Below are 24,356 nucleotides of genomic sequence, written 5' to 3' on the forward strand. Positions count from 1 at the left end.
GTTACATTTGCCTCCTCAGGGGCAACTGGGCAAAGAGACCGCTAAAACAATTGACAACTGCGTGCGGTTCAAAGTATTGTTAAATAAATGTTAACGATTTGGTTGTAATCATCAATTCTTGAAGAGCATAGTCAGAACTACAAATGTCCGATTATTCCATGCAAAACAATTGCGCATAACTCTATCATCAGTTATACAGCAAGTAACTGGATTCTTTTCATGATAAGTAAACATCAATTGATAATGTAATTTCAGATCCGTGAGTAGCCTGACGATAGCTCTCTATTGGCCACCATTAATTGGATATTTGAGTGATATAAAATACAAGTGAACTATACCTGACAAGGATGAGTGGTTTAGGTTCATTTCTAATTATTTGTGCACTCTGCATGTCAAGCAGCAGAAGGGACCATTTGCTGATGTACTATTAGCTGATCATGTTTACTTTGAAAGCTACCGGTAGAAACTTTGTACAGTCGCCTAAACATAGTGGTAAGTAGACCTTTTTGTGCTTTTTTTCTCCAACCTAGCAAAGTTACCGAACATTATCCCCTTTTCAACATTGTTTAAGTGTTTAATCACGATTGCGGCTGACAGAGATAGCTAGGCTACTTTGATGGACCACGTCAAATCGGATAGCTAGCTAATAACAGATCACGTCAATATGCCTAGTTGGCTAACTTTCAGGGGTTAAGCTAGATGGCTATATCCAAATATTGTTTAATTTGCTTGACATCTATATTGGTGATAACAGAAGGCTAACTGACCACTTTACCAGGACAATAACTTGCTTATGTCAAGCTCTTTCCAAAAGCCTTATGATGAAGCAAGCTAAATGACACATGTTGTTTGCTTAGTTAGCTACATGGCAAATGGATAGGCTACCCTAATTTATCTGAAGTTACATGATACATTTACTCATCATGAACAGCAGGCAGTAAACGTTACTTGCTGTATAACTCTGATATGGCTACAGTTGGAATAATCGGATATGTGTAGTTCTGACGATGCTCTTCAAGAGGTCATGGTATTAAAACTAAATAGTTATAAACATGTATTTAATAATCCCCTGAGAACAGCGTTTAAGTTAGTTGTCAATTGTTTTAGATGAACTGGGAGGCTCCTTGTCCCCCCAGTAGCCAAATCGAACGCTCTGCACCATATTGTGACGTATTATTGATGACGACCTATAGCTAGCTAAACACTTTCAAGCTTTGTTTGATCTCTGGGCATTGCTTGACTGAATGTAGCCCTTGATCATGACTCATTGGATGAAGGCGTCTTTTGTATGTGGGAGTTTTGTTAAGGGCCCGACGCTCTCTGAACATTAACACACACTACTCGTGGTATGGTTTTGGAAGCATAAGGACCTTATCTTTCATACCATCTAGAAATAATAGTAATGGGAAAAAAGGTTAAATTGATACACCTTTTTATATGGTTAGTGTTCCCACATGTACATATCTCCATGTTACTCTTCGTGTTTACGGAAGACACAGTGCTAATTAGCTGTCTAGCATGCTCCGAACGAACACTTGTGTGTAACAGAAGAAGGCCGCCAGAAACGTGTTGTCATTGAAAAATACTGAAGGCTGTAACTGTGATTAAAGCCGGTTAAAGCAGTGTATATTTTGATTTGTGAAATAATTTTAACATCATATGAAAGAGAATGGCTTCATGTTTCTAGAACTGTATTTCAATCAATGAATCGCATTTATTTATAAAGCCCTTCTTACATCAGCTGATGTCACAAAGTGCTGTACAGAAACCCAGCCTAAAACCCCAAACAGCAAGCAATGCAGGTGTAGAAGCAAGGTGGCTAGGAAAAACTCCCTAGAAAGGCCAAAACCTAGGAAGAAACCTAGATAGGAACCAGGCTATGAGGGGTGTCCACTCCTCTTCTCGCTGTGCCGGGTGGAGATGAAAACAGAGATTATAATTTGAGAATCGATTTGCGTTTAGGTTGAGTATTTGGCTGTTTTGGCAGCCAGAACCAGTTTACCTCTGAATATAGCATATAAGGTCCTTGGACCTTAGGGAGTAACTATAGGCTCCTTGTGTACAACTTGGGCTAGAGTCTGAATTTAGTTAATGTCACAGAATTGCATATCTGTTTCTTGTTATTAGTGTAATAATACATTGTTTATATGTTAGGTATATTGTTTGATGGCTGTTTTTAATTAGTCTATTTTGTCCGAAGTTAATAAATTAGCGATATGATGTCATGAACCACGAGAGATAAGGAAAGAGGCAAGAGATGAACTCTTGTGACCTGTTGCACTGGCAGACGTGGATATTACATGTGAATTGCTAAACATGAATCAGCATAAGCTGTCAACAATAACCTTGCTCTTACAATTTAGGATTTAGTCTTTATGTTTCATAAGAAATATCTACAGGTCATTAGCCAGAGCCATGTTTAAACTTCATAGACTTTATAGAAACTAGCTACAGTTGAAGTCAGAAGTTTACATATGCTTAGGTTGGAGTCAATAAAACTCGTTTTTCAAACACTCCACAAATTTCTTGTTAAATACTGTAGTTTTGGCAAGTCGGTTAGGACATCTACTTTGTGCATGACACAAGTAATTTTTCCAACAATTGTTTACAGACAGATTATTTCACTTACAATTCACTGTATCACAATTCCAGTTGGTCAGAAGCTTACATACACTAAGTTGACTGTGCCATTAAACAGCTTGGAAAATTGGCTTTAGAAGCTCCTGATATGCTATTTGACATCATTTGAGTCAATTGGAGGTGTACCTGTAGATGTATTTCAAGGCCTACCTTCAAACTCAGTGCCTCTTTGCTTGACATATATTTGGAAATCAGCCAAGACCTCAGAAAACAAATTGTAGACCTCCACAAGTCTGGTTCATCCTTGGGAGCAATTTCCAACTGCCTGAAGGTACCACGTTCATCCGTACAAACAATAGTACGCAAATATAAACACCATGGGACCATGCAGCCGTCATACCACTCAGGGAGGAGACGTGTTCTGTCTCCTAAAGATGAACGTACTTTGGTGCGCAAAGTGCAAATCAATCCCAGAACAACAGCAAAAGACCTTGTGAAGATGCTGGAGGAAACGGGTACAAAAGTATCTATATCCACAGTAAAACGAGTCCTATATCGACATAACCTGAAAGGCCGCTCTGCAACGAAGAAGCCTCTGCTCCAAAACCGCCATTAAAAAAGCCAGACTACGGTTTGCAACTGCACATGGGGACAAAGATCGTACTTTTTGGAGAAATGTCTTCTGGTCTGATAAAACAAAAATAGAACTGTTTAGCCATAATCACCATCGTTATGTTTGGAGGAAAAAGGGGGAGGCATGGGGATGGCAGCATCATGTTGTGGGGGTGCTTTGCTGCAGGAGGGACTGGTGCACTTCACAAAATAGATGGCATCATGAGGACGGAAAATGACGTGTATATATTGAAGCAAGACATCAGTCAGGAAGATAAAGCTTGGTCGCAAATGGGTCTTCCAAATGGACAATGACCCCAAGCATACGTCCAAAATGGCTTAAGGACAACAAAGTCAAGGTATTGGAGTGGCCATCACAAGGCCCTATAGAAAATGTGTGGGCAGAACTGAAAAAGCATGTGTGAGCAAGGTGGCCTACAAACCTGACTCAGTTACACCAGCTCTGTCAGGAGGAATTGGCCAAAGTTCACCCAACTTATTGTGGGAAGCTTGTGGAAGGCTACCCGAAACATGTGACCCAAGTTAAACAATTTAAAGGCTATGCTACCAAATACTAATTGAGTGTATGTAAACTTCTGACCCACTGGGAATGTGATGAAAGAAATAAAAGCTGAAAGAAATCATTCTCTTATATTATTCTGACATTTCACATTCTTAAAATAAAGTGGTGATCCTAACTGACCTAAAACAGGGAATATTTACTAGGATTAAATGTCAGGAATTGTGAAAAACCTGAGTTAATGTATTTGGCTAAGGTGTATGTAAACTTCCGACTTCAACTGGTTATATCAGCAGAATTGTGTCGTACAGTGGCAATAAAAAGTAAGTGAACCCTTTGGAATTATCTGGATTTCTGCGTTGGTCATCAAATTTGATCTGATCTTCATATAGGTCACAACAATAGACAAACATAGTGTGCTTAAACTAATAATGCACAAATTATTGTATTCAATATAGACAAGACAAATATATAATTTAAACATTCAGTGTAGGTTGGAAAAAGTATGTGAACCCCTAGGCTAATGACTAACCTGGAGTCCAATCAAGGAGCTGAGATTGGAGATGTTGGTTAGAGCTGCCTTGCCCTATAAAAAAACACTAAAGATTTGAGTTTGCTATTCCCTAGATGCATTGCCTGATGTGAACCATGCCTCAAACAAAAGAGATCTCAGAAGACCTAAGATTAAGAATAGTTGACTTGCATAAAGCTGGAAAGGGTTACAAAAGTATCTCTAAAAGTCTTGATGTTCATCAGTCCATGTTAAGACAAATTGTCTATAAATGGAGAAAGTTCAGCACTGTTGCTACTCTCCCTAGGAGTGGCTGTCTTGCAAAGATGACTGCAAGAGCACAGCGCAGAATGCCCAATGAGGTTAAGAATCCTAGAGCGTCAGCTAAAGACTTACAGAAATCTCTGGAACGTGCTAACATCTCTGTTGACGAGTCTACGATATGTAAAACACTAAACAAGAATGGTGTTCATGGGAGGACACCACAGAAGAAGCCACTGCTGTCCAAAAAAAACATTTCTGCAGGTCGGACGTTCGTAAAAGAGCACCTGGATGTTCCACAGTGCATCTGGAAAAATATTCTGTGGACCGATGAAACTACAGTTGAGTTGTTTGGAAGAACACTGTGTGGAGAAAAAAAGGCACAGCACGCCAACATCAAATCCTCATCCCAACTGTAAAGTATGGTGGAGGGAGCATCATGGTTTGGGACTGCTTTTCTGCCTCAGGGCCTGGACAGCTTGTTATCATCGACGGGAAAAATTAATTCCCAAGTTTTAGCCTTACATTCTCCTGCAAAATGTCAAGATATCTGTCCGCCAATTGAAGCTCAACAGAAGTTGGGTGACGCAACAGGACAACGACCCAAAACACAGAAGTAAATCAACAACAGAATGGCTTCAACAGAAGAAAATACACCTTCTGGAGTGGCCCAGTCAGTCCTGACCTCAACCCGATTTGAGATGCTGTGGCATGACCTCGAGCAGTTCACACCAGACATCCCAAGAATATTGCTGAACTGAAACAGTTTTGTAAAGAGGAATGGTCCAAAATTCCTCCTGACTGTTGTGCAGGTCTGATCTGCAACCACAGAAAACGTTTGGTTGAGTTTATTGCTTCCGAAGGATGGTCAACCATTTATTAAATCCAAGGGTTCACATACTTTTTCCATCCTAGACTGTGAATGTTTACATGGTGTGTTCAATAAAGACATGAAAACATGTAATTGTTTATTAGTTTAAGCAGACTGTGTTTGTCTATTGCTGTGACCTAGATGAAGATCAGATCAAGTTTTCCAAAGGGTTCACATTTTTCTTGCCACTGTATGTCTCCTAACAGCCAGAACGTGCCACTTGGCCAGTGCACCATGGCTGACAAAGCACACTTTCTAAATGCTTGTTCAGCAGTTTATTTTCCCTTTTGTCTTTACAAGTCATTATCGACTTCCTCCTTATGTAATTGCACTTGTTGAGATGATGGTTGCTGTGTGTCAGCTTGCACTGCTAATTTGTTTGACTTGGAATGAGCGAAGCACTTTGAGACATTATCTGGGTGAATGTAGATTTAATTTCTTCCTAGTACTGGACCGCCTACAACGTGCATTTTTTTTTTTTTGAAGGGCCTAATCATAGAATTACTTAACTACCTATTGAAATAGTGTTCATTTTATTGATAGAATCCCTAAGGTGCAGAACGTTTGATTTGCCTGCTCGGTGACAAGGCGACCCCCAGCGCCACTAAAACTATTGACAAGTCGGTGCCGTTTTCAAGGTATTGTTAAATACATGTTTTACAACTATTTGTTTGGAGTATCACCTCTTGAAGAGTGTATTCAGAACTATACTGGGCAAAAATATATAAATGCAACAATTTTACTGAGTTACAGTTCATATGAGGAAGTCATATGAAATTGAAATTAAAAATTAAAATGCATTCATTAGGCCCTAATCTATGTATTTCACATGACTGGGATTACATATACAGTGCATTCGGAAAGTATTCAGATCCCTTCACTTTTTCCACATTTTGTGACGTTACAACCTTATTCTAAAATAATAATAAATAAAAAATCCTCAATCTACTCACAATACCCCATAATGACGACGCGAAAACAGGTTTTTAGATGTTTTCACAAATGTTTCTACAACTTGATTGGAGTCCACCTGTGGTAAAGTGAATTGATTGGACATGATTTGGAAAGGCACACACCTGTCTATATAAGGTCCCACAGTGTACAGTGCATGTCAGAGTAGAAATCAAGCCATGAGGTCGAAGGAATTGTCCGTAGAGCTCCGAGACAGGATTGTGTCGAGGCACATATCTTGGGGACCTTCAATGCTGCAGACATTTTTGGTACCCTTCCCCAGAACAGTGGCCTCCATCATTCTTAAATGGAAGAAGTTTGGAACCACTAAGACTCTTCCTAGAGCTGGCTGGCTGCCTGGCCAAACTGAGCAATCGGGGATGAATGGCCTTGGTCAGGGAGGGGACCAAGAACCTGATGGTCACTCTGACAGAACTCCAGAGTACCACTGTCCAGGTGGGAGAACCTTCCAGAAAGACCACCTCTGCAGCACTCCACCAATCAGGCCTTTATAGTAGAGTGGGCAGACAGAAGCCACTCCTCAGTAAAAGGCACATGACAGCCCGCTTGGAGTTTGTCAAAAGGCACCTAAATACTCTCAGATCATGAGAAACAAGATTATCTGGTCTGAGGAAACCAAGATTGAACTCTTTGGCCTGAATGCCAAGTGTCACGTCTGGAGGAAACCTGCCACCATCCCTACGGTGAAGCATTGCAGTGGCAGCATCATGCTCTGAGGGTGTTTTTATAGCGTCAGGGCCTGGGATCAAGGGAAAGATGAACGGAGCAAAGTACAGCGAGCTCATTGATGAAAGCCTACTCCTGAGTGCTCAGTACCTCAGACTGGGGCGAAGGTTCACCTTCTACACAGCCAAGACAATGCATGAGTGGCTTCGGGACAAGTCTTTGAATGTCCGATCGAACATCTCTGGAGAGACCTGAAAAAAGCTGTGCATTTATGCTCCCCATCAAACCTGACAGCTTGAGATGATCTGCAGAGAAGAATGGGAGAAACTCCCCAAATACAGGTGTGCCAAGCTTGTAGCGTCATACCCAAGAAGACTCGAGGATGTAATCGCTGTCTAAAATGCTTCAAAGTACTGAGGTATGGGTCTGAATACTTATGTAAATGTTGTGTTTCAGTTTTTTTAATACGTTTGCAAAGAAAATGCTCCAAACACGTTTTTGCTTTGTCATTATGGGGTATTGTGTGTAGATTGATGAGGAAAAAATAAAATGTAATACATTTTAGAATAAGGCTGTAACGTAACAAAATGTGGAATAAGTGATCTGATAGTTTTTCTGATTGGATTAACGCACCACCACTAATGAGCTGTGGTGCTTCCCAAATTTCTTCACCTCAAACAGCAAGCAAAGTCTGTTTTTACATCCATTGAGAATGACAATAGTTCCTCAATGTATTTTAATCTTTGCAGCTCTCTCCCTTTCGATAATTACTCAGCGTGAAAGGGAAAAATGTCATGCTCTGATCCAGTGGAAATGTAAAAAAATTATGCCTTATGCTTTGTACAAATAGCCTACAGCTGTGTCGGAGGGCCCAGAATATTATACAATGTTGCAAGTTGAGCTTCCAGCAGGACCCAAATTAATAGTTGATACAATGTTTTAAGTTCGTGGCTACCCATGGCCTGTCTGCAAATGTCATTTATAGAGTTTATTTTCATCAGGATATTTTCTACCTGCAGGCTGCAATGATTTTCTTTGTTGGTTTTAAAGGCTATTTTTACATTGTTGGCAATATAAGTTAATTTCAGGTTTATCATTTATTTGGATAGAATTTTAATTAACCATATAATGATTTTGCGATATGAAGATGTTTATTCTAAGTTAAATTAAACTGTTCCATGAAAATGTGGATATGAAAGCCATAACTGGCATGCAGATCAGTAGAAATGGTAAGATAAATTGGCATTCCACAAGTCTGCCGATTTCCTTGTGTAGCCGGCAACTTCAGGAGAGTAATGGCAGAATCTGCGAAAGCCAGTAGGAGCGGGAGGAGAGTAGTCGGGTCAAATTCAAATGTTTTCTTCTGGGTATCTTGATCTCTGCTCTTCAGTCATTTGTGTCTTATTTCATCAAACAGTGCGCTTACAGTTGTAGTTGACCTAATTAAAACATGTAGGGTGTGTCCTAATATTTGGATAAATACACATTCTTTAGACCAATCGATTGGTCGAAAGAACAGACTACTTTCGGTCAACAGATCTATTTTTGTTGGGGACAGCCCTACTCGTGATCTTTAACCTCTGCCCTGTCTGGTTGCCCTGGCAGCCCTGTGTGTGACAATGGCGGACGTGGAAGCAGAGCGCAGCACCCAGCCGGAGGCCATGGAGGAGGAGAATCCTCTCTTCAGTAACCTGGACCTCTTCCTCTTCACCCTCATCGCCGGCCTCATCATCTATTGGTTCATGTCCCGCAAGAAGGCCGAGCCCATCCCCGAGTTCAAGAAGCTCGACCAACCGTGAGTACTGCTCGTTGTGTGCTTAATGCACACCAGGCGCTTGCTGTACATCTCTCAACAAATAAGTCACAAGGGCCTAACAGAGTTAAAAAGGGCACGATTACAGTATTACTCATAGATTTAGGAATTAGAGTACTAGAATTGACACGAACCATATGATGGTCCAAAGATCAGCCATGTTGGTCAGGGAGTTAGTCGACCATGGTTTGCCAGTGCTGTGATAAGATATTGTGTAAAATAATTAATGTGCAGTATTTATCTGCATTGTTTTTGTGTTAGCTAGCTAGCTAGCCAGAACCATTCTTCTAAAATTGTATATGCCAATATTCCGTTCAAGCAATGCAGTCAAACCCCAGCCATACACTGACTCAAATCAGTTGATGATAAGACTTAGACAATGAAATCACATTTTATTGGTCGCATACACATATTTAGCAGATATTGCGGGTGTAGCGAAATGCTTGTGTACCCATCTCCAACAGTGCAGTAACACACACGCACACATGTAAAATGGCACCTGAGCAGAAGGCAGACGTTTTACGTGCCACCAAGCGATTTTTTTTTTTCTTTTTTTTTTTTATGCGGCTAGGGATGCCATCTGGGCTGGCAACCTTGCGATGGTTAAATGTGTTACTCGCGTCAGCCACGAAAACGAGACCTCGCATTCCACGGGAGTGGTGGTGGCCCGCGTTGGCGGCACTGTTTCCCTCGAAGCGAGAGGTGTTTCACCTTGTCCGGGAGCTGGTTTTCCCTTTATAATCTTTGATTTTCTGGAGTCCCTGCCACATAATTCTCATGTCTGAGCCTTTGAATTGCCACTCCACTTTGTCTCTGTACTGACGTTATGCCTGTTTGATTGTCTTACGGAGGGCATAACTGTACTGTTTGTACCATATTCAAGTCACCTTGCCATGGTTAAATGCGCTGGTTCGTGCTTTCACTTTTGCACGATTGCTGCCATCTTTCCATGGTTTTTGGTTTGAATAGGTTTTAATCATCACAGTGGGAACAACATCCCCTATACACTGTTGTAAATGTAACAAGTACTAATATTGTATCATAGAATAACATCCACAACTTTCCAAGAAAACAAAATCAGACATTTATGTTCCATTTACATGCTGTATATTATAGAGCGCCGTTTCCCAAACACGGTCCTCGGGATCCCAAGGGGTGCACGCTTAGTTTTCTGCCCTAACACTACACAGCTGATTTCAAATAAAAGCTTGGCTATTTATACAAAGTTGGTATAAAACCTGAATAAATTGTTTTTCTAATTATATGACAATTAGGTTGACGATGATTCCATTACACAATTTCTGATACATCATATGCCTTTTATTTTCCTGCATTAGTAAAAGCAGGTAATGCGTCACCTATGCCAGTACCACAATTAATTCTAATTAGACTGGTTTTGGATTTCTCCCTGACCAAGATGGCTGCCATTTTTGTCCCATTTATGGATTTTTTTTGTGAATATAATAGGATCTCTATGTGGTTAGGACTATGTTACTATTATCTCTATGGGCCCGACTAAATCCTAGGTTTCATCTGCTTGTTGTTCCAGGGAACACTGTGCCTACTGTTACTTTGGAGTTTAGGGTTGAAAGCACACAATGCATCATGGTTTAGAGATTGGTTTACTAGGGCCGGGATGTTATCGCGATACTCATTAGTATCGTGGCAAGGAAACAACACGAAGCGGATTTAAATTCTTTAGGAAAAATAGCCCGAATGTTGGAAACAAACATTATGTTGTCATAGTCACATTTGATTTATTTTCCAAGCTGTAGCACACTATTTTACTGACAGCAGGTATTTTAATAACTTTTTTGGTATAGGGAGCAGTATTTTCACGTCCGGATGAAAAGCGTGCCCAAGGTAAACTGCCTGCTACTCAGGCCCAGAAGCTAGGATATGCATATAATTGGTAGATCTAGATAGAAAACAGTCGAAAGTTTCTATAACTGTTAAAATAATGTCTGTGAGTATAACAGAACTTATTTGGCAGGCGAAACCCCGAGGACAAACCATCCAGGAAAAAATAAATTTGAGGTCACTGTTTTCTATTGGAAACTAGATTTGAGGCACCTGGTTGCAGTTCTTATGGCTTCCACTAGATGTCAACAGTCTTTAGAAATTGGCTGATGTTTTCCTTTCAGAAATGAAGAAGTACTTTCTGAGTGTCAAGCCAAGTGGACTCTTTTGTTTGGTGCGCGCGACCACTTTGATTTTATCCGCTATTGAACACAGTATATTCCGTCTTAAATTGTATCGATTATTTACGTTTTAGGATACCTAAAATTGGATTAGGAAAGTTGTTTGAAATGTTTGGACCAAGTTTACAGGTAACTTATTAGATAATTTGTAGTCATGTTGGGCGAGTTGGAACCAGTGTATTTCTGAATCAAACACGCTAAATAAATGGACATTTTGGTGATATAAAGAAGGAATTTATCGAAAAAAAATGACAATTTGTGATGTTTCTGGGACATATTGGAGTGCCAACAGAAGACGATTTTCAAAGGTAAGGCATGAATTATATCGTTATTTCTGACTTTCGTGTCACACCTGCTTGGTTGAAATATAATTTTTATGTGTTTGTATGATTGGGAGCTGTCCTCAGATAATCGCATGGTTTGCTTTCGCCGTAAAGCCTTTTTGAAATCTGATGGATTAATGGTGGCTGGATTAACAAGATTAAGCTTTATTTTGGTGTATTGCACTTGTGATTTTATGAAAGTTAAATATTTCTAATTTAATTTGAATTTCACGCTCTGCAATTTCACCGCTAGCGGAACGTCTAGCCGTAACCGGTTTTAAAGGACTGACTAATGGGTTTGTTCTGCTTGGTGTTTAAATTTTTGCCCTGCCCCCCCCAAAAAATCACAATACTGCGGTCGTCAAACACCTACAGTTTACAGTGCTGGTGTGTATTTTCTGAGGGAGGGGCTATAATGTAGCTTACCATACCATAATGTGGATTTAAGTACACGGTGCTGTAATGAGTCTTCTTTTTTTCATTGATTAATCTGCTGTTTGGCAGTTCAGTGTATTGTTACTGATGTTTACGAAAGAGAACATTAATAATTTCTGAATGTGTTCATATACCTCTCAAGTTGAGCGTAGTCCATAATATAAAATGAATGGAAGTTATTGGCAGTGCACCTATTACCTACAGGTAATAGGTTAGTGCAATCACATTTATTGCCTCAAGCGCCTGGGGAATTTTATAAATGTTCCAGCTGGGCCCAGTAGTGACCTATTTATATATATATATATATATATATATATATAAAAAAAAAAATATATATATACAAATTCTGGAGGACCCCTCTCCCCCCTGTGTGAGTTAGCTTCCCCTGTGCTGTCCTGCTTGCCCCACCCTCCTCATCACTTATATAATCAGTGTGGAGTCAGTGACTGAGGTTTGGCTGTGCTTTGCTTCTTCCATTTGTTGCTGCCTTCCATTTGTTGCTGCCTTCCATTTGTTCTAATCAGTGGGGAAAAGCTGTCTATGAATAGTCCTGGCCTGCTCTCTCACTGGCCCAGGGCTGTGCTCAGTGAATGGAGACAGTGTTGCGAGGAGCGGAGGCAGACAATACAGCGAGGCTGCTCCTGACACTGCTGCTCGGTGTATGGGACATCATGAACATGTGTGAAAACAAGGGCTGGTTGGCAGGAGGCGAGGGCCCGGGGGAGAATGTTTAGCAGGGCTATAAAGTCTGACTAACTTGGTCACATATGCAACAAAATATTTTGTGTGACCAGGAGTTTTATTTTGGGAGCACTGTGCTGTACTGTTGTTTCCGAGTGCCCCAGAGAAAAATTTGAATGTAGATTCGATAGTGTTATGGTTGCACCATAACGACAGCTAAAACATCTTGCTTCTAGCCCAACCAGGTCAAAGATCTGACCTATTATTACCGGCGCAACATTTTTATCTTCCTATAGAGGATCGCCGGGACCGCATTTTTTTACATTCATAAACCATGTCGTAGGCAGTACTAAAACTGCGTCATTAACCATTTGTTTACACTTTCGTGTTACTTCATTGGCTAGCTAACAACCTGGTAACTTTACCAGTATATCTAAACATTTTGGGTACAGAAGGGAAAGGGATTGCTTCTCCAGGAGATCAATGATCATATGAATGACAGATCTCTTGCATGTCGTCACCACCAGCCTGCATTTTTTTAAAGTGTACATTGATTACATTGAACAATCGGAAAATAGTGCTTTTACACAATGTAGAAACCTAATTCCACAAATGATTTTGGAATTTCAATGACAGGTATTTGTATCAACATTTTAGCTTTTATAATAAACTGTCTTTACAGTGTAACATATTATTGTCAAGGGCACATGTGCTTCAAAAGTAGCTAGAATTCATATAGGCCCAATATACATCAAAATCAATTTAAACCTTTTTTTTTCTGGCACTCCTAAATTTCATGTGGTGCTCTTAACTTAAAAAAATAAATATATTTTAGAGCCCTGGGTGGGGGTACAGGAGAGGATAACTACAATATAACCCAGCCACCTTTATTCTCCTTTAAAGACATGTTCCGGTACTCTGGCGTCTAAGAAAGTTCCTGCTTTGGGCTGGATGAGTCAATGTGTAGTTCATACATAATTACTGTTTTACCTTAATTAGCCTCAACTTTTATTTAAGCTGTGCCATACTGTTTCTTCTACATTTCCCACCCCCACGTGGGCCTGCCCCTAAACAATTTGAGTTCTAGTCAATGCGCTCCAGCCCCTCGCGTTTGAGTGACGGTTAGCAAGAGGCCTGCCCAGCGTTATCCAATGAGGTTGCAGAGTGGTCGCAACTGCTCATTGGAAAGCAGAGAGAGGGAGAACAATGACGACCTGCACATATTTTCACGTGACATAGTATGCCTTTTTTGGGACACTTTAGGCTCTTGAGTGCTACTTTCAGAACTACTGGCTAAAAAGTACACAAAAGTACTGGATAATCTCTTTTGAATGGGTATTCTGGGTACCTAACTGTGTTATGAATGGGGCGTCGCAATCTCTCCTGTACAAGTTGAGCAGCCTCTGTGTTTTTGGGCCCGAGCCAAAGTTCCCTGGAGAGCTCGTGAGAAAGGCAAGTTAAGCCCTCTCTGTGAGTCCTCCCAAAGGTGGAAAGTTGAGGCGAAGACAAGCAGACTTTTCCCCCCCCTGCTCTAGTTGTTTTTGTTTTCCCTTCACTTTCTTTCTTTTTGGGGGAAGCCATCTCTTATTTGCCTGGTTCTCTCCGCTTAATGAAGTAGGGTCTGTGCCACAAATGGAATCCTTTTATGATAGAGGTTGCTATAGCAATCACATTCCCCCTACTCCAGTGGTTGGGGGGGGGGGGGGCACTTAGTCAGACGGCGCTTCTCACCCTTGAATGGACCACAACTTGTGTGCCGTAGCTAGCGAACACCCTTCAGATTGGAGAGGGAAAGAGGTGGGGATGAGGAAGGTATGTGTTGAGGTTTTTAAGTTTGAATGTTCTGTGTGTGTGTGACGCTTCAGGGTTTTATGGGAAGTCTGTTCTTCTGTGCTTGCCAGACGTGGTTGGTGTGTGTGAGAGAAGGATTAAGTGTGTGGTGTAGAGTACTCGGTGGAGAACAGACCTCTGCTCCTACCAGAGGCAGAGGACCAGCCAGAGTTCAGACACAGCGGGTTGTTCTAGGTGTCGTTGGGCGGCTGTAGCTTGGGTTGTGGACGGAGTGCTGCTGTGGTTCAGGCTGGTGTACACACTACTCGGCTCCATCTTGTTGTGAAATGTGTGGCAGCACCTCTTAGCTGGGAGTTTGACAGGGGTGTGGCTTCGCTGGTGGACACAGAGCCGAGTGCTATGGGCTGTGTGTTTTCCATGCCAGAGGATAGGAGCGCTGCCGCAGAAAGGTCAGTATGAAACTTCGTACTCCGAAATCTGGACTTCGGTGAGTTTCTTTCAAAGAAACGCACAGGCATCGCATGTGAGGCAAGTCTACAGCTTGTGCTTTCATAGTTCAGCTTTAATTTTTTTCATGTCTTCTGAGAACCTCTGATCGCACCCTGGCACACAATGACGTGAACATATTCTTCTCCATTCAATAATTTTGCGGTTAGATCAGTTGATAGCAGCTTAACTCTGTGGCGTGTTAAGTTTCTATGGGATGCCCTGGCTTGAGGACAAAAGTGTGTATCCCATTTCTATAGGTAACTCACACTGCTCTTAGTAGTTAATGCAATTCATATGTACTGTGTGGGGCCCCATTTCATGGATCCCACGTGTCTGACTGCTAGTAGGCTGACACCCTCATTCTGGCTCTTGAATGGTCCCTAATGTTGTTAATTTGGTCAAATGGACTTGAGACGGGAGTCGTGATTTTACAAAGTCATTCTACATGTGATGCGGCACCATGTAGGGTCGTTTCACCTCAAAAAGCACAATAGGATGTGACACCCACCATTGTCAGATTTTTTTCTGAAATATTTTCTGTAATTAGTAACAGATACGATTAGCATTCCTGAAACATATTACAATATTTTGTAAGGTTATTTTTCTTTTAGAAACAATACAAAACATACAAACAACAACATCATACAAACGGTTTCCGAAGGGTCCTTAACTCTTAAGGCCTTAAAAATGTAGATTAAATATTTTGTCTTAAATACACTGCTCAAACAAATAAAGGGAACACTTAAACAACACAATGTAACTCCAAGTCAATCACACTTCTGTGAAATCAAACTGTCCACTTAGGAAGCAACACTGATTGACAATAAATTTCACATGCGGTTGTGCAAATGGAATAGACAAAAGGTGGAAATTATAGGCAATTAGCAAGACACCAGCAATAAAGGAGTGGTTCTGCAGGTGGTGACCACAGACCACTTCTCAGTTCCTATGCTTCCTGGCTGATGTTTTGGTCACTTTTGAATGCTGGCGGTGCTTTCACTCTAGTGGTAGCATGAGACGGAGTCTACAACCCACACAAGTGGCTCAGGTAGTGCAGTTCATCCAGGATGGCACATCAATGCGAGCTGTGGCAAAAAGGTTTGCTGTGTCTGTCAGCGTAGTGTCCAGAGCATGGAGGCGCTACCAGGAGACAGGCCAGTACATCAGGAGACGTGGAGGAGGCCGTAGGAGGGCAACAACCCAGCAGCAGGACCGCTACCTCCGCCTTTGTGCAAGGAGGAGCACTACCAGAGCCCTGCAAAATGACCTCCAGCAGGCCACAAATGTGCATGTGTCAGCATATGGTCTCACAAGGGGTCTGAGGATCTCATCTCGGTACCTAATGGCAGTCAGGCTACCTCTGGCGAGCACATGGAGGGCTGTGCGGCCTCACCAAAGAAATGACACCCCACACCATGACTGACCCACCGCCAAACCGGTCATGCTGGAGGATGTTGCAGGCAGCAGAACGTTCTCCACGGTGTCTCCAGACTCTGTCACGTCTGTCACGTGCTCAGTGTGAACCTGCTTTCATCTGTGAAGAGCACAGGGCGCCAGTGGCGAATTTGCCAATCTTGGTGTTCTCTGGCAAATGCCAAACGTCCTGCACGGTGTTGGGCTGTAAGCACAACCCCCACCTGTGGACGTTGGGCCCTCATACCACCCTCATGGAGTCTGTTTCTGACCGTTTGAGCAGACATATGCACATTTGTGGCCTGCTGGAGGTCATTTTGCAGGGCTCTGGCAGTGCTCCACCTGCTCCTCCTTGCACAAAAGCGGAGGTAGCGATCCTGCTGCTGGGTTGTTGCCCTCCTACGGCCTCCTCCACGTCTCCTGATGTACTGGCCTGTCTCCTGGTAGCGCCTCCATGCTCTGGACACTACGCTGACAGACACAGCAAACCTTCTTGCCACAGCTCGCATTGATGTGCCATCCTGGATGAGCTGCACTACCTGAGCCACTTGTGTGGGTTGTAGACTCCGTCTCATGCTACCACTAGAGTGAAAGCACCGCCAGCATTCAAAAGTGACCAAAACATCAGCCAGGAAGCATAGGAACTGAGAAGTGGTCTGTGGTCACCACCTGCAGAACCACTCCTTTATTGGGGGTGTCTTGCTAATTGCCTATAATTTCCACCTTTTGTCTATTCCATTTGCACAACCGCATGTGAAATTTATTGTCAATCAGTGTTGCTTCCTAAGTGGACAGTTTGATTTCACAGAAGTGTGATTGACTTGGAGTTACATTGTGTTGTTTAAGTGTTCCCTTTATTTGTTTGAGCAGTGTATATATGGAGTTAGTGTTGTGCCTAAAATGAGGGGTTAAATGCAACAAAAAGATTTTAAGGACTATCTGTTTATCCATGTTTGAAGCTGTAATTCAATGCGTTTCTATGGGCTAATAGCAGTATCAAAATGATTGTTTGATACCTTAAGGGGTCCTAAAACTCAAAATCAAATCAAATCAAATGGCTAAATGATCATTGGTTTGACCATCATAAAACAATTCCATATGTTAGCTTCAGCCGGCTGAAGCAAATAATATAGCTTAATCTTCCCAACTGCGAACACACACACACACACACACACACACGGGACGCCCACATCAAACCCGAAACCAACTCACATTTGAGTTCAGTCATGGCCACTAGCATTTCTTAATTAACCAAATCTAAAATGAGGCCAGTCTAAAGTGCAGTTGCCCTTTTAGACTGTGTCATATGGTACAAAATGGGATACCTCGCACATCTTTATGTATTTGCAAGTTGTCAGCCTCACACCATCTTTACTCAAATGTGAATGCAAAAGGAAGTATGCATGGTGGACATTCTCATATAGTCAAAATGTTGCAGTATGGACACTTTGAAGGTTAATCCTTGACATCAAATGTCAATTGACATTTTTTGAGTCTTCAAAAAAATTGACATATGGGAAAGATTCAAGACCGAAAGCGACCCTTTTGAGCTAAAAGGTTGTTTTGCAAGCTTGCGTGCCTGTCATACTTCACTGAAAGTTACTCACCCTAGCCTGACAGTAACACTTGAGGAAATTGGAAAGGAAATGAAGAAATAGAGAAACACAATTCTGTGAATCTCATGTTACAGCCAGGGATATTTACGTAGCAGAAAGTGTGATGGTGATGCAAAATGCATCATATGATGAAAAAAAACACACCATCACACTTTTCCATTTTTATTGAAAGTGCTCTGTTTGGAAACTTAACTGTTGACATGCTCACTTTCTTGGGGGGGACTGTATCAACAGGGGACTAATTAACAAAACACTCATGTTTTTTGAGTAAAATATCCTTTTAAAAGAATGCCAGGACAGGGAGGACGCTGTATTAGACCCTGTGTTACATCATTGGCCTTGCCAATCACCTTACCCCGCTTAACCTTTACAATACTCTGTGTTTACTTAAGAGATAGAGGACATCAGTCAACTGTAGGCTTGGGGCATATTCACGTGGTAGCAGAGGGACCGTGACGAGATTTACATTTTCATAATATGTACATAACCTTTTTAAATGTACATTAGCAATGTAACGTTACGTGCCGAGAGAGGGTTCGGGGGCAATGAACGGTCTTGCTCTGCAGCTGCAATATCCCAGTATAGCCACTAGCCAGTAAAGCATGCTTAACAAACTATTCAACTATGCAAGCAACTTTTCATGTTAACCATATTGCACTCTTGAATAATGCAACAATTCACACGCATGTGCAGACAGGGTTTGTTTTCACGTCTATACACTCATTACATTTGAGCTTCAATACAAAAGCACAGTTACTAAAGCTAACATGCATCATTAAGTAACTTTAGCCTATAAAAAATGTATGATTACCCTCTCATACAAATATAAAAGTAGAGTAGGCCTACCTTACAAAATTAGAACAAACCAGGCTTTATTTGTATCAATATAATGCAAATCATTACATGTGGTAGAAGCTAATTGCGACAAAAAAAAGTGGATAATTCACTGGGGAGTTGAGAATAGCTGTTTTACTTGGCTCAGTGCAGCCAGCCAAGAACCATTGACAGTTTAATTTATTTTTTAAAGCTACGCCTACAATTTCAGAATGTAACAGGCTGTTACTGCAATTTCAGGTTAAAACTCAGTCAAATATTAGGAAAATGTCTATACATTTCAGCTGTTTTTAAAAACAGTGCTCTGCTATTACGATGTTTATTGTAGGAGTGTTGGACTCGGCGAGACAATTTTTTAACACTGCCTTGCTTGGAGGGGGACAACTGTGGGGCCAGTGACGTGCTTCCTCCAGAAGTAGCGGTCGAGAGGTGACAAGTTAACAAGTTTACATTACAGTAAAAGGTCTAGCCGAGGGTATTTTCTCAATCTCTAGGCAATCTCTCATAGTGAGAAATTTAGCCTAAAATGACATACCCAAATCTAACTGCCTGTAGCTCAGGACCTGAAGCAAGGATATGCATATTCTTGATACCATTTGAAAGGAAACACTTTGAAGTTTATGGAAATGTGAAGTTAATGTAGGAGAATATAACACATTAGATCTGGTAAAAGTTAGTACAAAAAAAAGTTTTTCTTCTTTGTATTATCTTTGAAATGCAAGAGAAAGGCCATAATGTATTATTCCAGCCCAGGCGCAATTTAGATTTTGGCCACTAGATGGCAGCAGTGTATGTGCAAAGTTTTATACTGATCCAATGAACCATTGCATTTCTGTTCAAAATTGTGTCAAGACTGCCCAAATGTGCCAATAACTTCAAGTTCATAACTGCACTCTCCTCAAACAATAGCATGGTATTCTTTCACTGTAATAGGTGCAGTTAGATTAACAAGAATTTAAGCTTTCTGCCAATATCAGATATGTCTATGTCCTGGGAAATGTTATTGTTACTTACAACCTCATGCTAATCGCATTAGCGCACATTAGCTCAACCGTCCAGCGGGTGGGACACCGATCTGTAGAGATCCTTAAGAGGTTTTAAACAAGATACCCTGCCGTTCTTTTAGTCAACTCCTCTGTTGTGTTGTTCACTGTCATAGCAAGCAATGTTGGCTAAAACACAAACAGATCTGGCAATGAGGCTATAGGAAAGTTTGAAGGTCCTCCAATGACATGCTTGTAACATTCCCATTATTGTGCATAGTGTGATGATAAACCATTAGTGTGAAAAGGGACCATTTGGTCCCTGCACTAGGCATGTGTGCTTTTCTTGCCTGTGAAAAGCATCATTGATTTGCTGTGTTTTATGTCCCAGCAGATAGTGGTGAAAGAATACTTGTTCAGTGCATGGTTTTCTTTATAGACTTTGGAAGTGCATAACATTAGTCTCCTTTTTCTTTCAGAGCACCTTCTACTCAAGAGACTAGTTTTATTGAAAAGATGAAGAAAACGGTGAGTTTTTTCTATTTTTCAGTATTTTGGGTGTGGGAAGGATAATGGTCTAGCTACTAGACTGGCTTTACATAATGGTTATTAGGTAGAGGACGGATTGGAGTGGATCCTCCGGAATCCTCAGTCCAGACTTGGATTCAAATACTATTTTAAAATCATTTGAAATATTTTCTGGGCTTGATTGAGCTTGTCTGGTACAGTAGAACCAATAGAATAGTCAAAAAAGTGAAAACCCTGCCCATCTGGCAATGCAGGAAGAAAAGAGCAAATGCTAAAAGTATTTGAAAGATTTCAAATAGTATTTTAACATTTTGTCTGCGCAGTACTAGCTGACCTTGAGAAATGTATATAGTTGATTTGGCTGCAAAGTCCCCAGATATCAGAAGGTGAAATAAATACAATTATGCTATTTTACGACATCATGTAGTTTAGTCTCTGTTGCTCACTGTCTATTGATTTATCATGGGAACCATAAATGGTGAAATACACGGAGTATACAAAACATTAAGAACACCTGTTCTTTCCATGACAGACTGACCGGGTGATCCTTTATTGATGTCACTTGTTAAATCCACTTCAATAAGTAGATGAAGGGGAGGAGTCAGGTTAAAGAAGTATTTTGAGACCATAGAGCCCAACAGTGGAGGTTTCATAATAACTACAAAAGCAATAGCTTTTCCACCATTCATTTTTCCCATTGGGGATTTTAGAAACACTTAAAATAAAGGCTATGCTTCGTGTGGGCTTACCCTGGCGTGACGTTTTGATAACCATGTAAGTCTCTCTCGGACAAGGTGACTTTTAGCAATATATTCAGCTCTATTTACTCATTTATAAAATGCTAAATGGCGTCAAAGTAGACATCATACAAAACTACAAGTCACTGCAAGCTCCTGCATGTAATCTCTAGCTGACACCTTTGCTAACGGGTATTGTGTCAATGTATAACTTGCACAAGACAGTTCACAGAATTGTCCATTTAAAGAAATTTAGCCAATTGATTCATTACTACATTTAGCTAACAATTAATTAGAGATTCTTACCTTTGCCTCGATTTGGCAGTCTCGTCCATGTCATGGCATTTGTAGTTCTTTATGATAGCCACATTAGCAGCTAATTAGCGATTCATTTTTGGGGGGGGGTAAATATAGTCACATTGTCCTAGAGAGATTTACATGGTTATCAAAATGTCACGCCAGAGTAATCCTACACAAAACACAGCCCTTATTTTAAGTGTTTCTAAAATCCCTTTTGGGGAAGATTTATGCTGGGAAAACTATTGGAACCATTTCCCTGTTTGACCGCTAGGTTTTATGGGTATTATGACTCATACTGTGGTACTATATTGGGACATGGATTGTGTACGTGTGCCATTCAGAGGGTGAATGGGCAAGACAAAAGATTTAAGTGCCTTTGAATGGAGTGTTGTAGGTGCCAGGTGCACCGGTTTGTGTTAAGAACTGCAATGCCGCTGGGGTTTTCACTCTCAACAGTTTCCTGTATGTATTAAGAATGGTCCACCACCCAAAGGACATCCAGCCAACTTGACGCAACTGTGAGAAGCATTAGTCAATATGGGCCAGCATCCCTGTGAAACGCTTTCGACACCTTGTAGAGTAGAGCTTTCGACATCTTGTTCTGAGGGCAAAAGGAGATGCAATTCAATATTAGGAAGGTGTTCCTATTGTTTGGTATACTCAGTGTTTAATTATTCTATCACAGACCATAATGCTCTAACCTGTATAATGTAATATTTTACCTCGTTATTGGACAGCAAAAAGTTAAATGGCAACAGGGTGGGTTGGTATTTGGTTATAACTAGGGCCTGGAGTTTTTTCCTGGCCGCCAGGTCATGTGGTCAGGAAATGTGGTCATTCCAAGTGTTGCTGCTATTTCCCTCTCCAGGGTAGGAACATCGTGGTATTCTACGGCTCTCAGACAGGCACGGGCGAGGAGTTTGCCAACCGGCTGTCCAAAGACGCCCAGCGCTACGGCATGAAGGGTATGGCTGCCGACCCCGAGGAATACGACATGGTAACTAAATAACGATATTCCTATATCAGTGTTTATATGGTTACGTATGAAATTCGGTATCCTTGTTCCATTTTTCTGGATCATTTGAGAATTTTACTAAATAGATTTTGCTTTCACAAGACCTGAAAATAATCATTTTGGGTGCGATTTGAATTCTACGTGACATTAGCAAGCTAGCTTGTTTACAATGGGCAAAAAGTACCATGCGATTCGTGCTGCCGCGTCACAATACCTGGTACTCTGGTCCTGGGTCTTGGATCCGCTACTCACACAGGTCCAGGATTCGCTTCAGTCAGGGTTTGTTCGTGTTTCACACAGGCTTTATAGCATGGATCAGAGTACCAAAAGCTCCAAGATCCGAATCATACAGTGAATATGTAGCCTAGTGGTTAGAGCGTTGGGCCAGTAACCGAAAGGTTCCTGGATCGAAACCCCGAGCTGACAAAGTAACAATCTGTTGTTCTGCCCCTGAACAAGGCAGTTAACCCACTGTTCCCCGGTAGGCCGTTATTGTAAATAAGAACTTGTTCTAAACTGACTTGCCTAGTTAAATAAAAATGTGAAAACACCCTTAGTATAATAACGATTCTAATAACCCATTTATGACAACCCTGTCTAATAAGGCTTCTATACTGCCACCCCAGCAGCTCCAACAAGGATTCATGCCTGCATAGCTCAAAGGTGGCTCAACTGTACCTCTCCTAAAAATATTAGTCTCTTGAGCCAAGGTCCTGTTCCATAAAGTTGAAAAGCTGTTAGTGCCCTGAATGGCATACAGCACATGTAATGGCAAATATCTAATGTCCAGGCATCTTCTAATCCACAGTCTGAGCTGTCCCGTCTGGCTGAGATTGGCAACTCCCTGGCCATCTTCTGCATGGCCACTTACGGTGAGGGAGACCCCACAGACAACGCCCAGGACTTCTATGACTGGCTGCAGGAGACCGACGGGAAATTGGATGGAGTCAACTATACTGTGACTATCTCTTTCTCGCTCTCGCTCTCTTCTCCCCCTGTTATTCATAATCAGGGCCAGGAGTTTGCCCAAGAAAAACTCCTGTTGGCCCCATACAGTTGAAGTCGGAAGTTTACATACAGCTTAGCCAAATACATTTAAACTCAGTTCTTGACATTTAATCCCAGTAAAAATTCCCTGTTTTAGGTCCGTTAGGATCAGAACTTTATTTTAAGAATGTGAAATGTCAGAATAATAGTAGAGAATGATTTATTTCAGCTTTTATTTCTTTCATCACATTCCCAGTGGGTCAGAAGTTTACATACACTCAATTAGTATTTGGTAGCATTGTCTTTAAATTGTTTAACTTGGATCAAACATTTCGGGTAGCCTTCCACAAGCTTCCCACAATAAGTTGGGTGAATTTTGGCCCATTCCTCCTGACAGAGCTGGTGTAACTGAGTCAGGTTTGTAGGCCTCCTTGCTCACACATGCTTTTTCAGTTCTGCCCACACATTTTCTATAGGATTGAGGTCAGGGCCTTGTGATGGCCACTCCAATACCTTGACTTTGTTGTCCTTAAGCCATTTTGCCACAACTTTGGACGTATGCTTGGGGTCATTGTTCATTTGGAAGACCCATTTGCGACCAAGCTTTATCTTCCCGACTGATGTCTTGCTTCAATATATACACATAATTTTCCGTCCTCATGATGCCATCTATTTTGTGAAGTGCACCAGTCCCTCCTGCAGCAAAGCACCCCCACTACATGATGCTGCCACCCCCGTGCTTCACGGTTGGGATGGTGTTCTTCGGCTTGCAAGCCTCCCCCTTTTTCCTCCAAACATAACAATGGTCATTATGGCCAAACAGTTTTATTTCTGTTTCATCAGACCAGAGGACATTTCTCCAAAAAGTACGATCTTTGTCCCCATGTGCAGTTGCAAACCGTAGTCTGGCTTTTTTATGGTGGTTTTGGAGCAGTGGCTTCTTCCTTGTTGAGTGGCCTTTCAGGTTATGTCGATATAGGACTCGTTTTACTGTGGATATAGATACTTTTGTACCTGTTTCCTCCAGCATCTTCACAAGGTCCTTTGCTGTTGTTCTGGGATTGATTTGCACTTTTCTCACCAAAGTACGTTCATCTCTAGGAGACAAAATGCGTCTCCTTCCTGAGCGGTATGACGGCTGCGTGGTCCCATGGTGTTTATACTTGCGTACTATTGTTTGTACAGATGAACATGGTACCTTCAGGCATTTGGAAATT

General features: G+C 41.4%; 1 protein-coding gene across 2 annotated transcripts in view; it reads left to right on the forward strand.

Moving 5' to 3' along the window:
* Nucleotides 1-24,356, forward strand: part of LOC120028261 (NADPH--cytochrome P450 reductase) — a 34,073-nt gene that overhangs the window by 619 nt on the left and 9,098 nt on the right. Inside the window, exons 2-6 of one of the 2 annotated variants that reach the window (XM_038973433.1) lie at nucleotides 5,899-5,993; nucleotides 8,599-8,788; nucleotides 20,052-20,100; nucleotides 22,006-22,134; nucleotides 22,961-23,110. In XM_038973433.1, coding sequence (XP_038829361.1) covers nucleotides 8,613-8,788; nucleotides 20,052-20,100; nucleotides 22,006-22,134; nucleotides 22,961-23,110 — 504 coding nt within the window. In that variant the 5' untranslated portion in view covers nucleotides 5,899-5,993; nucleotides 8,599-8,612. The remainder of the gene's footprint in view (nucleotides 1-5,898; nucleotides 5,994-8,598; nucleotides 8,789-20,051; nucleotides 20,101-22,005; nucleotides 22,135-22,960; nucleotides 23,111-24,356) is intronic. The other variant, XM_038973434.1, reaches the window with a different exon arrangement.

Source organism: Salvelinus namaycush, chromosome 34 (assembly GCF_016432855.1).
Source record: "Salvelinus namaycush isolate Seneca chromosome 34, SaNama_1.0, whole genome shotgun sequence".
NCBI lineage: Eukaryota > Metazoa > Chordata > Actinopteri > Salmoniformes > Salmonidae > Salvelinus > Salvelinus namaycush.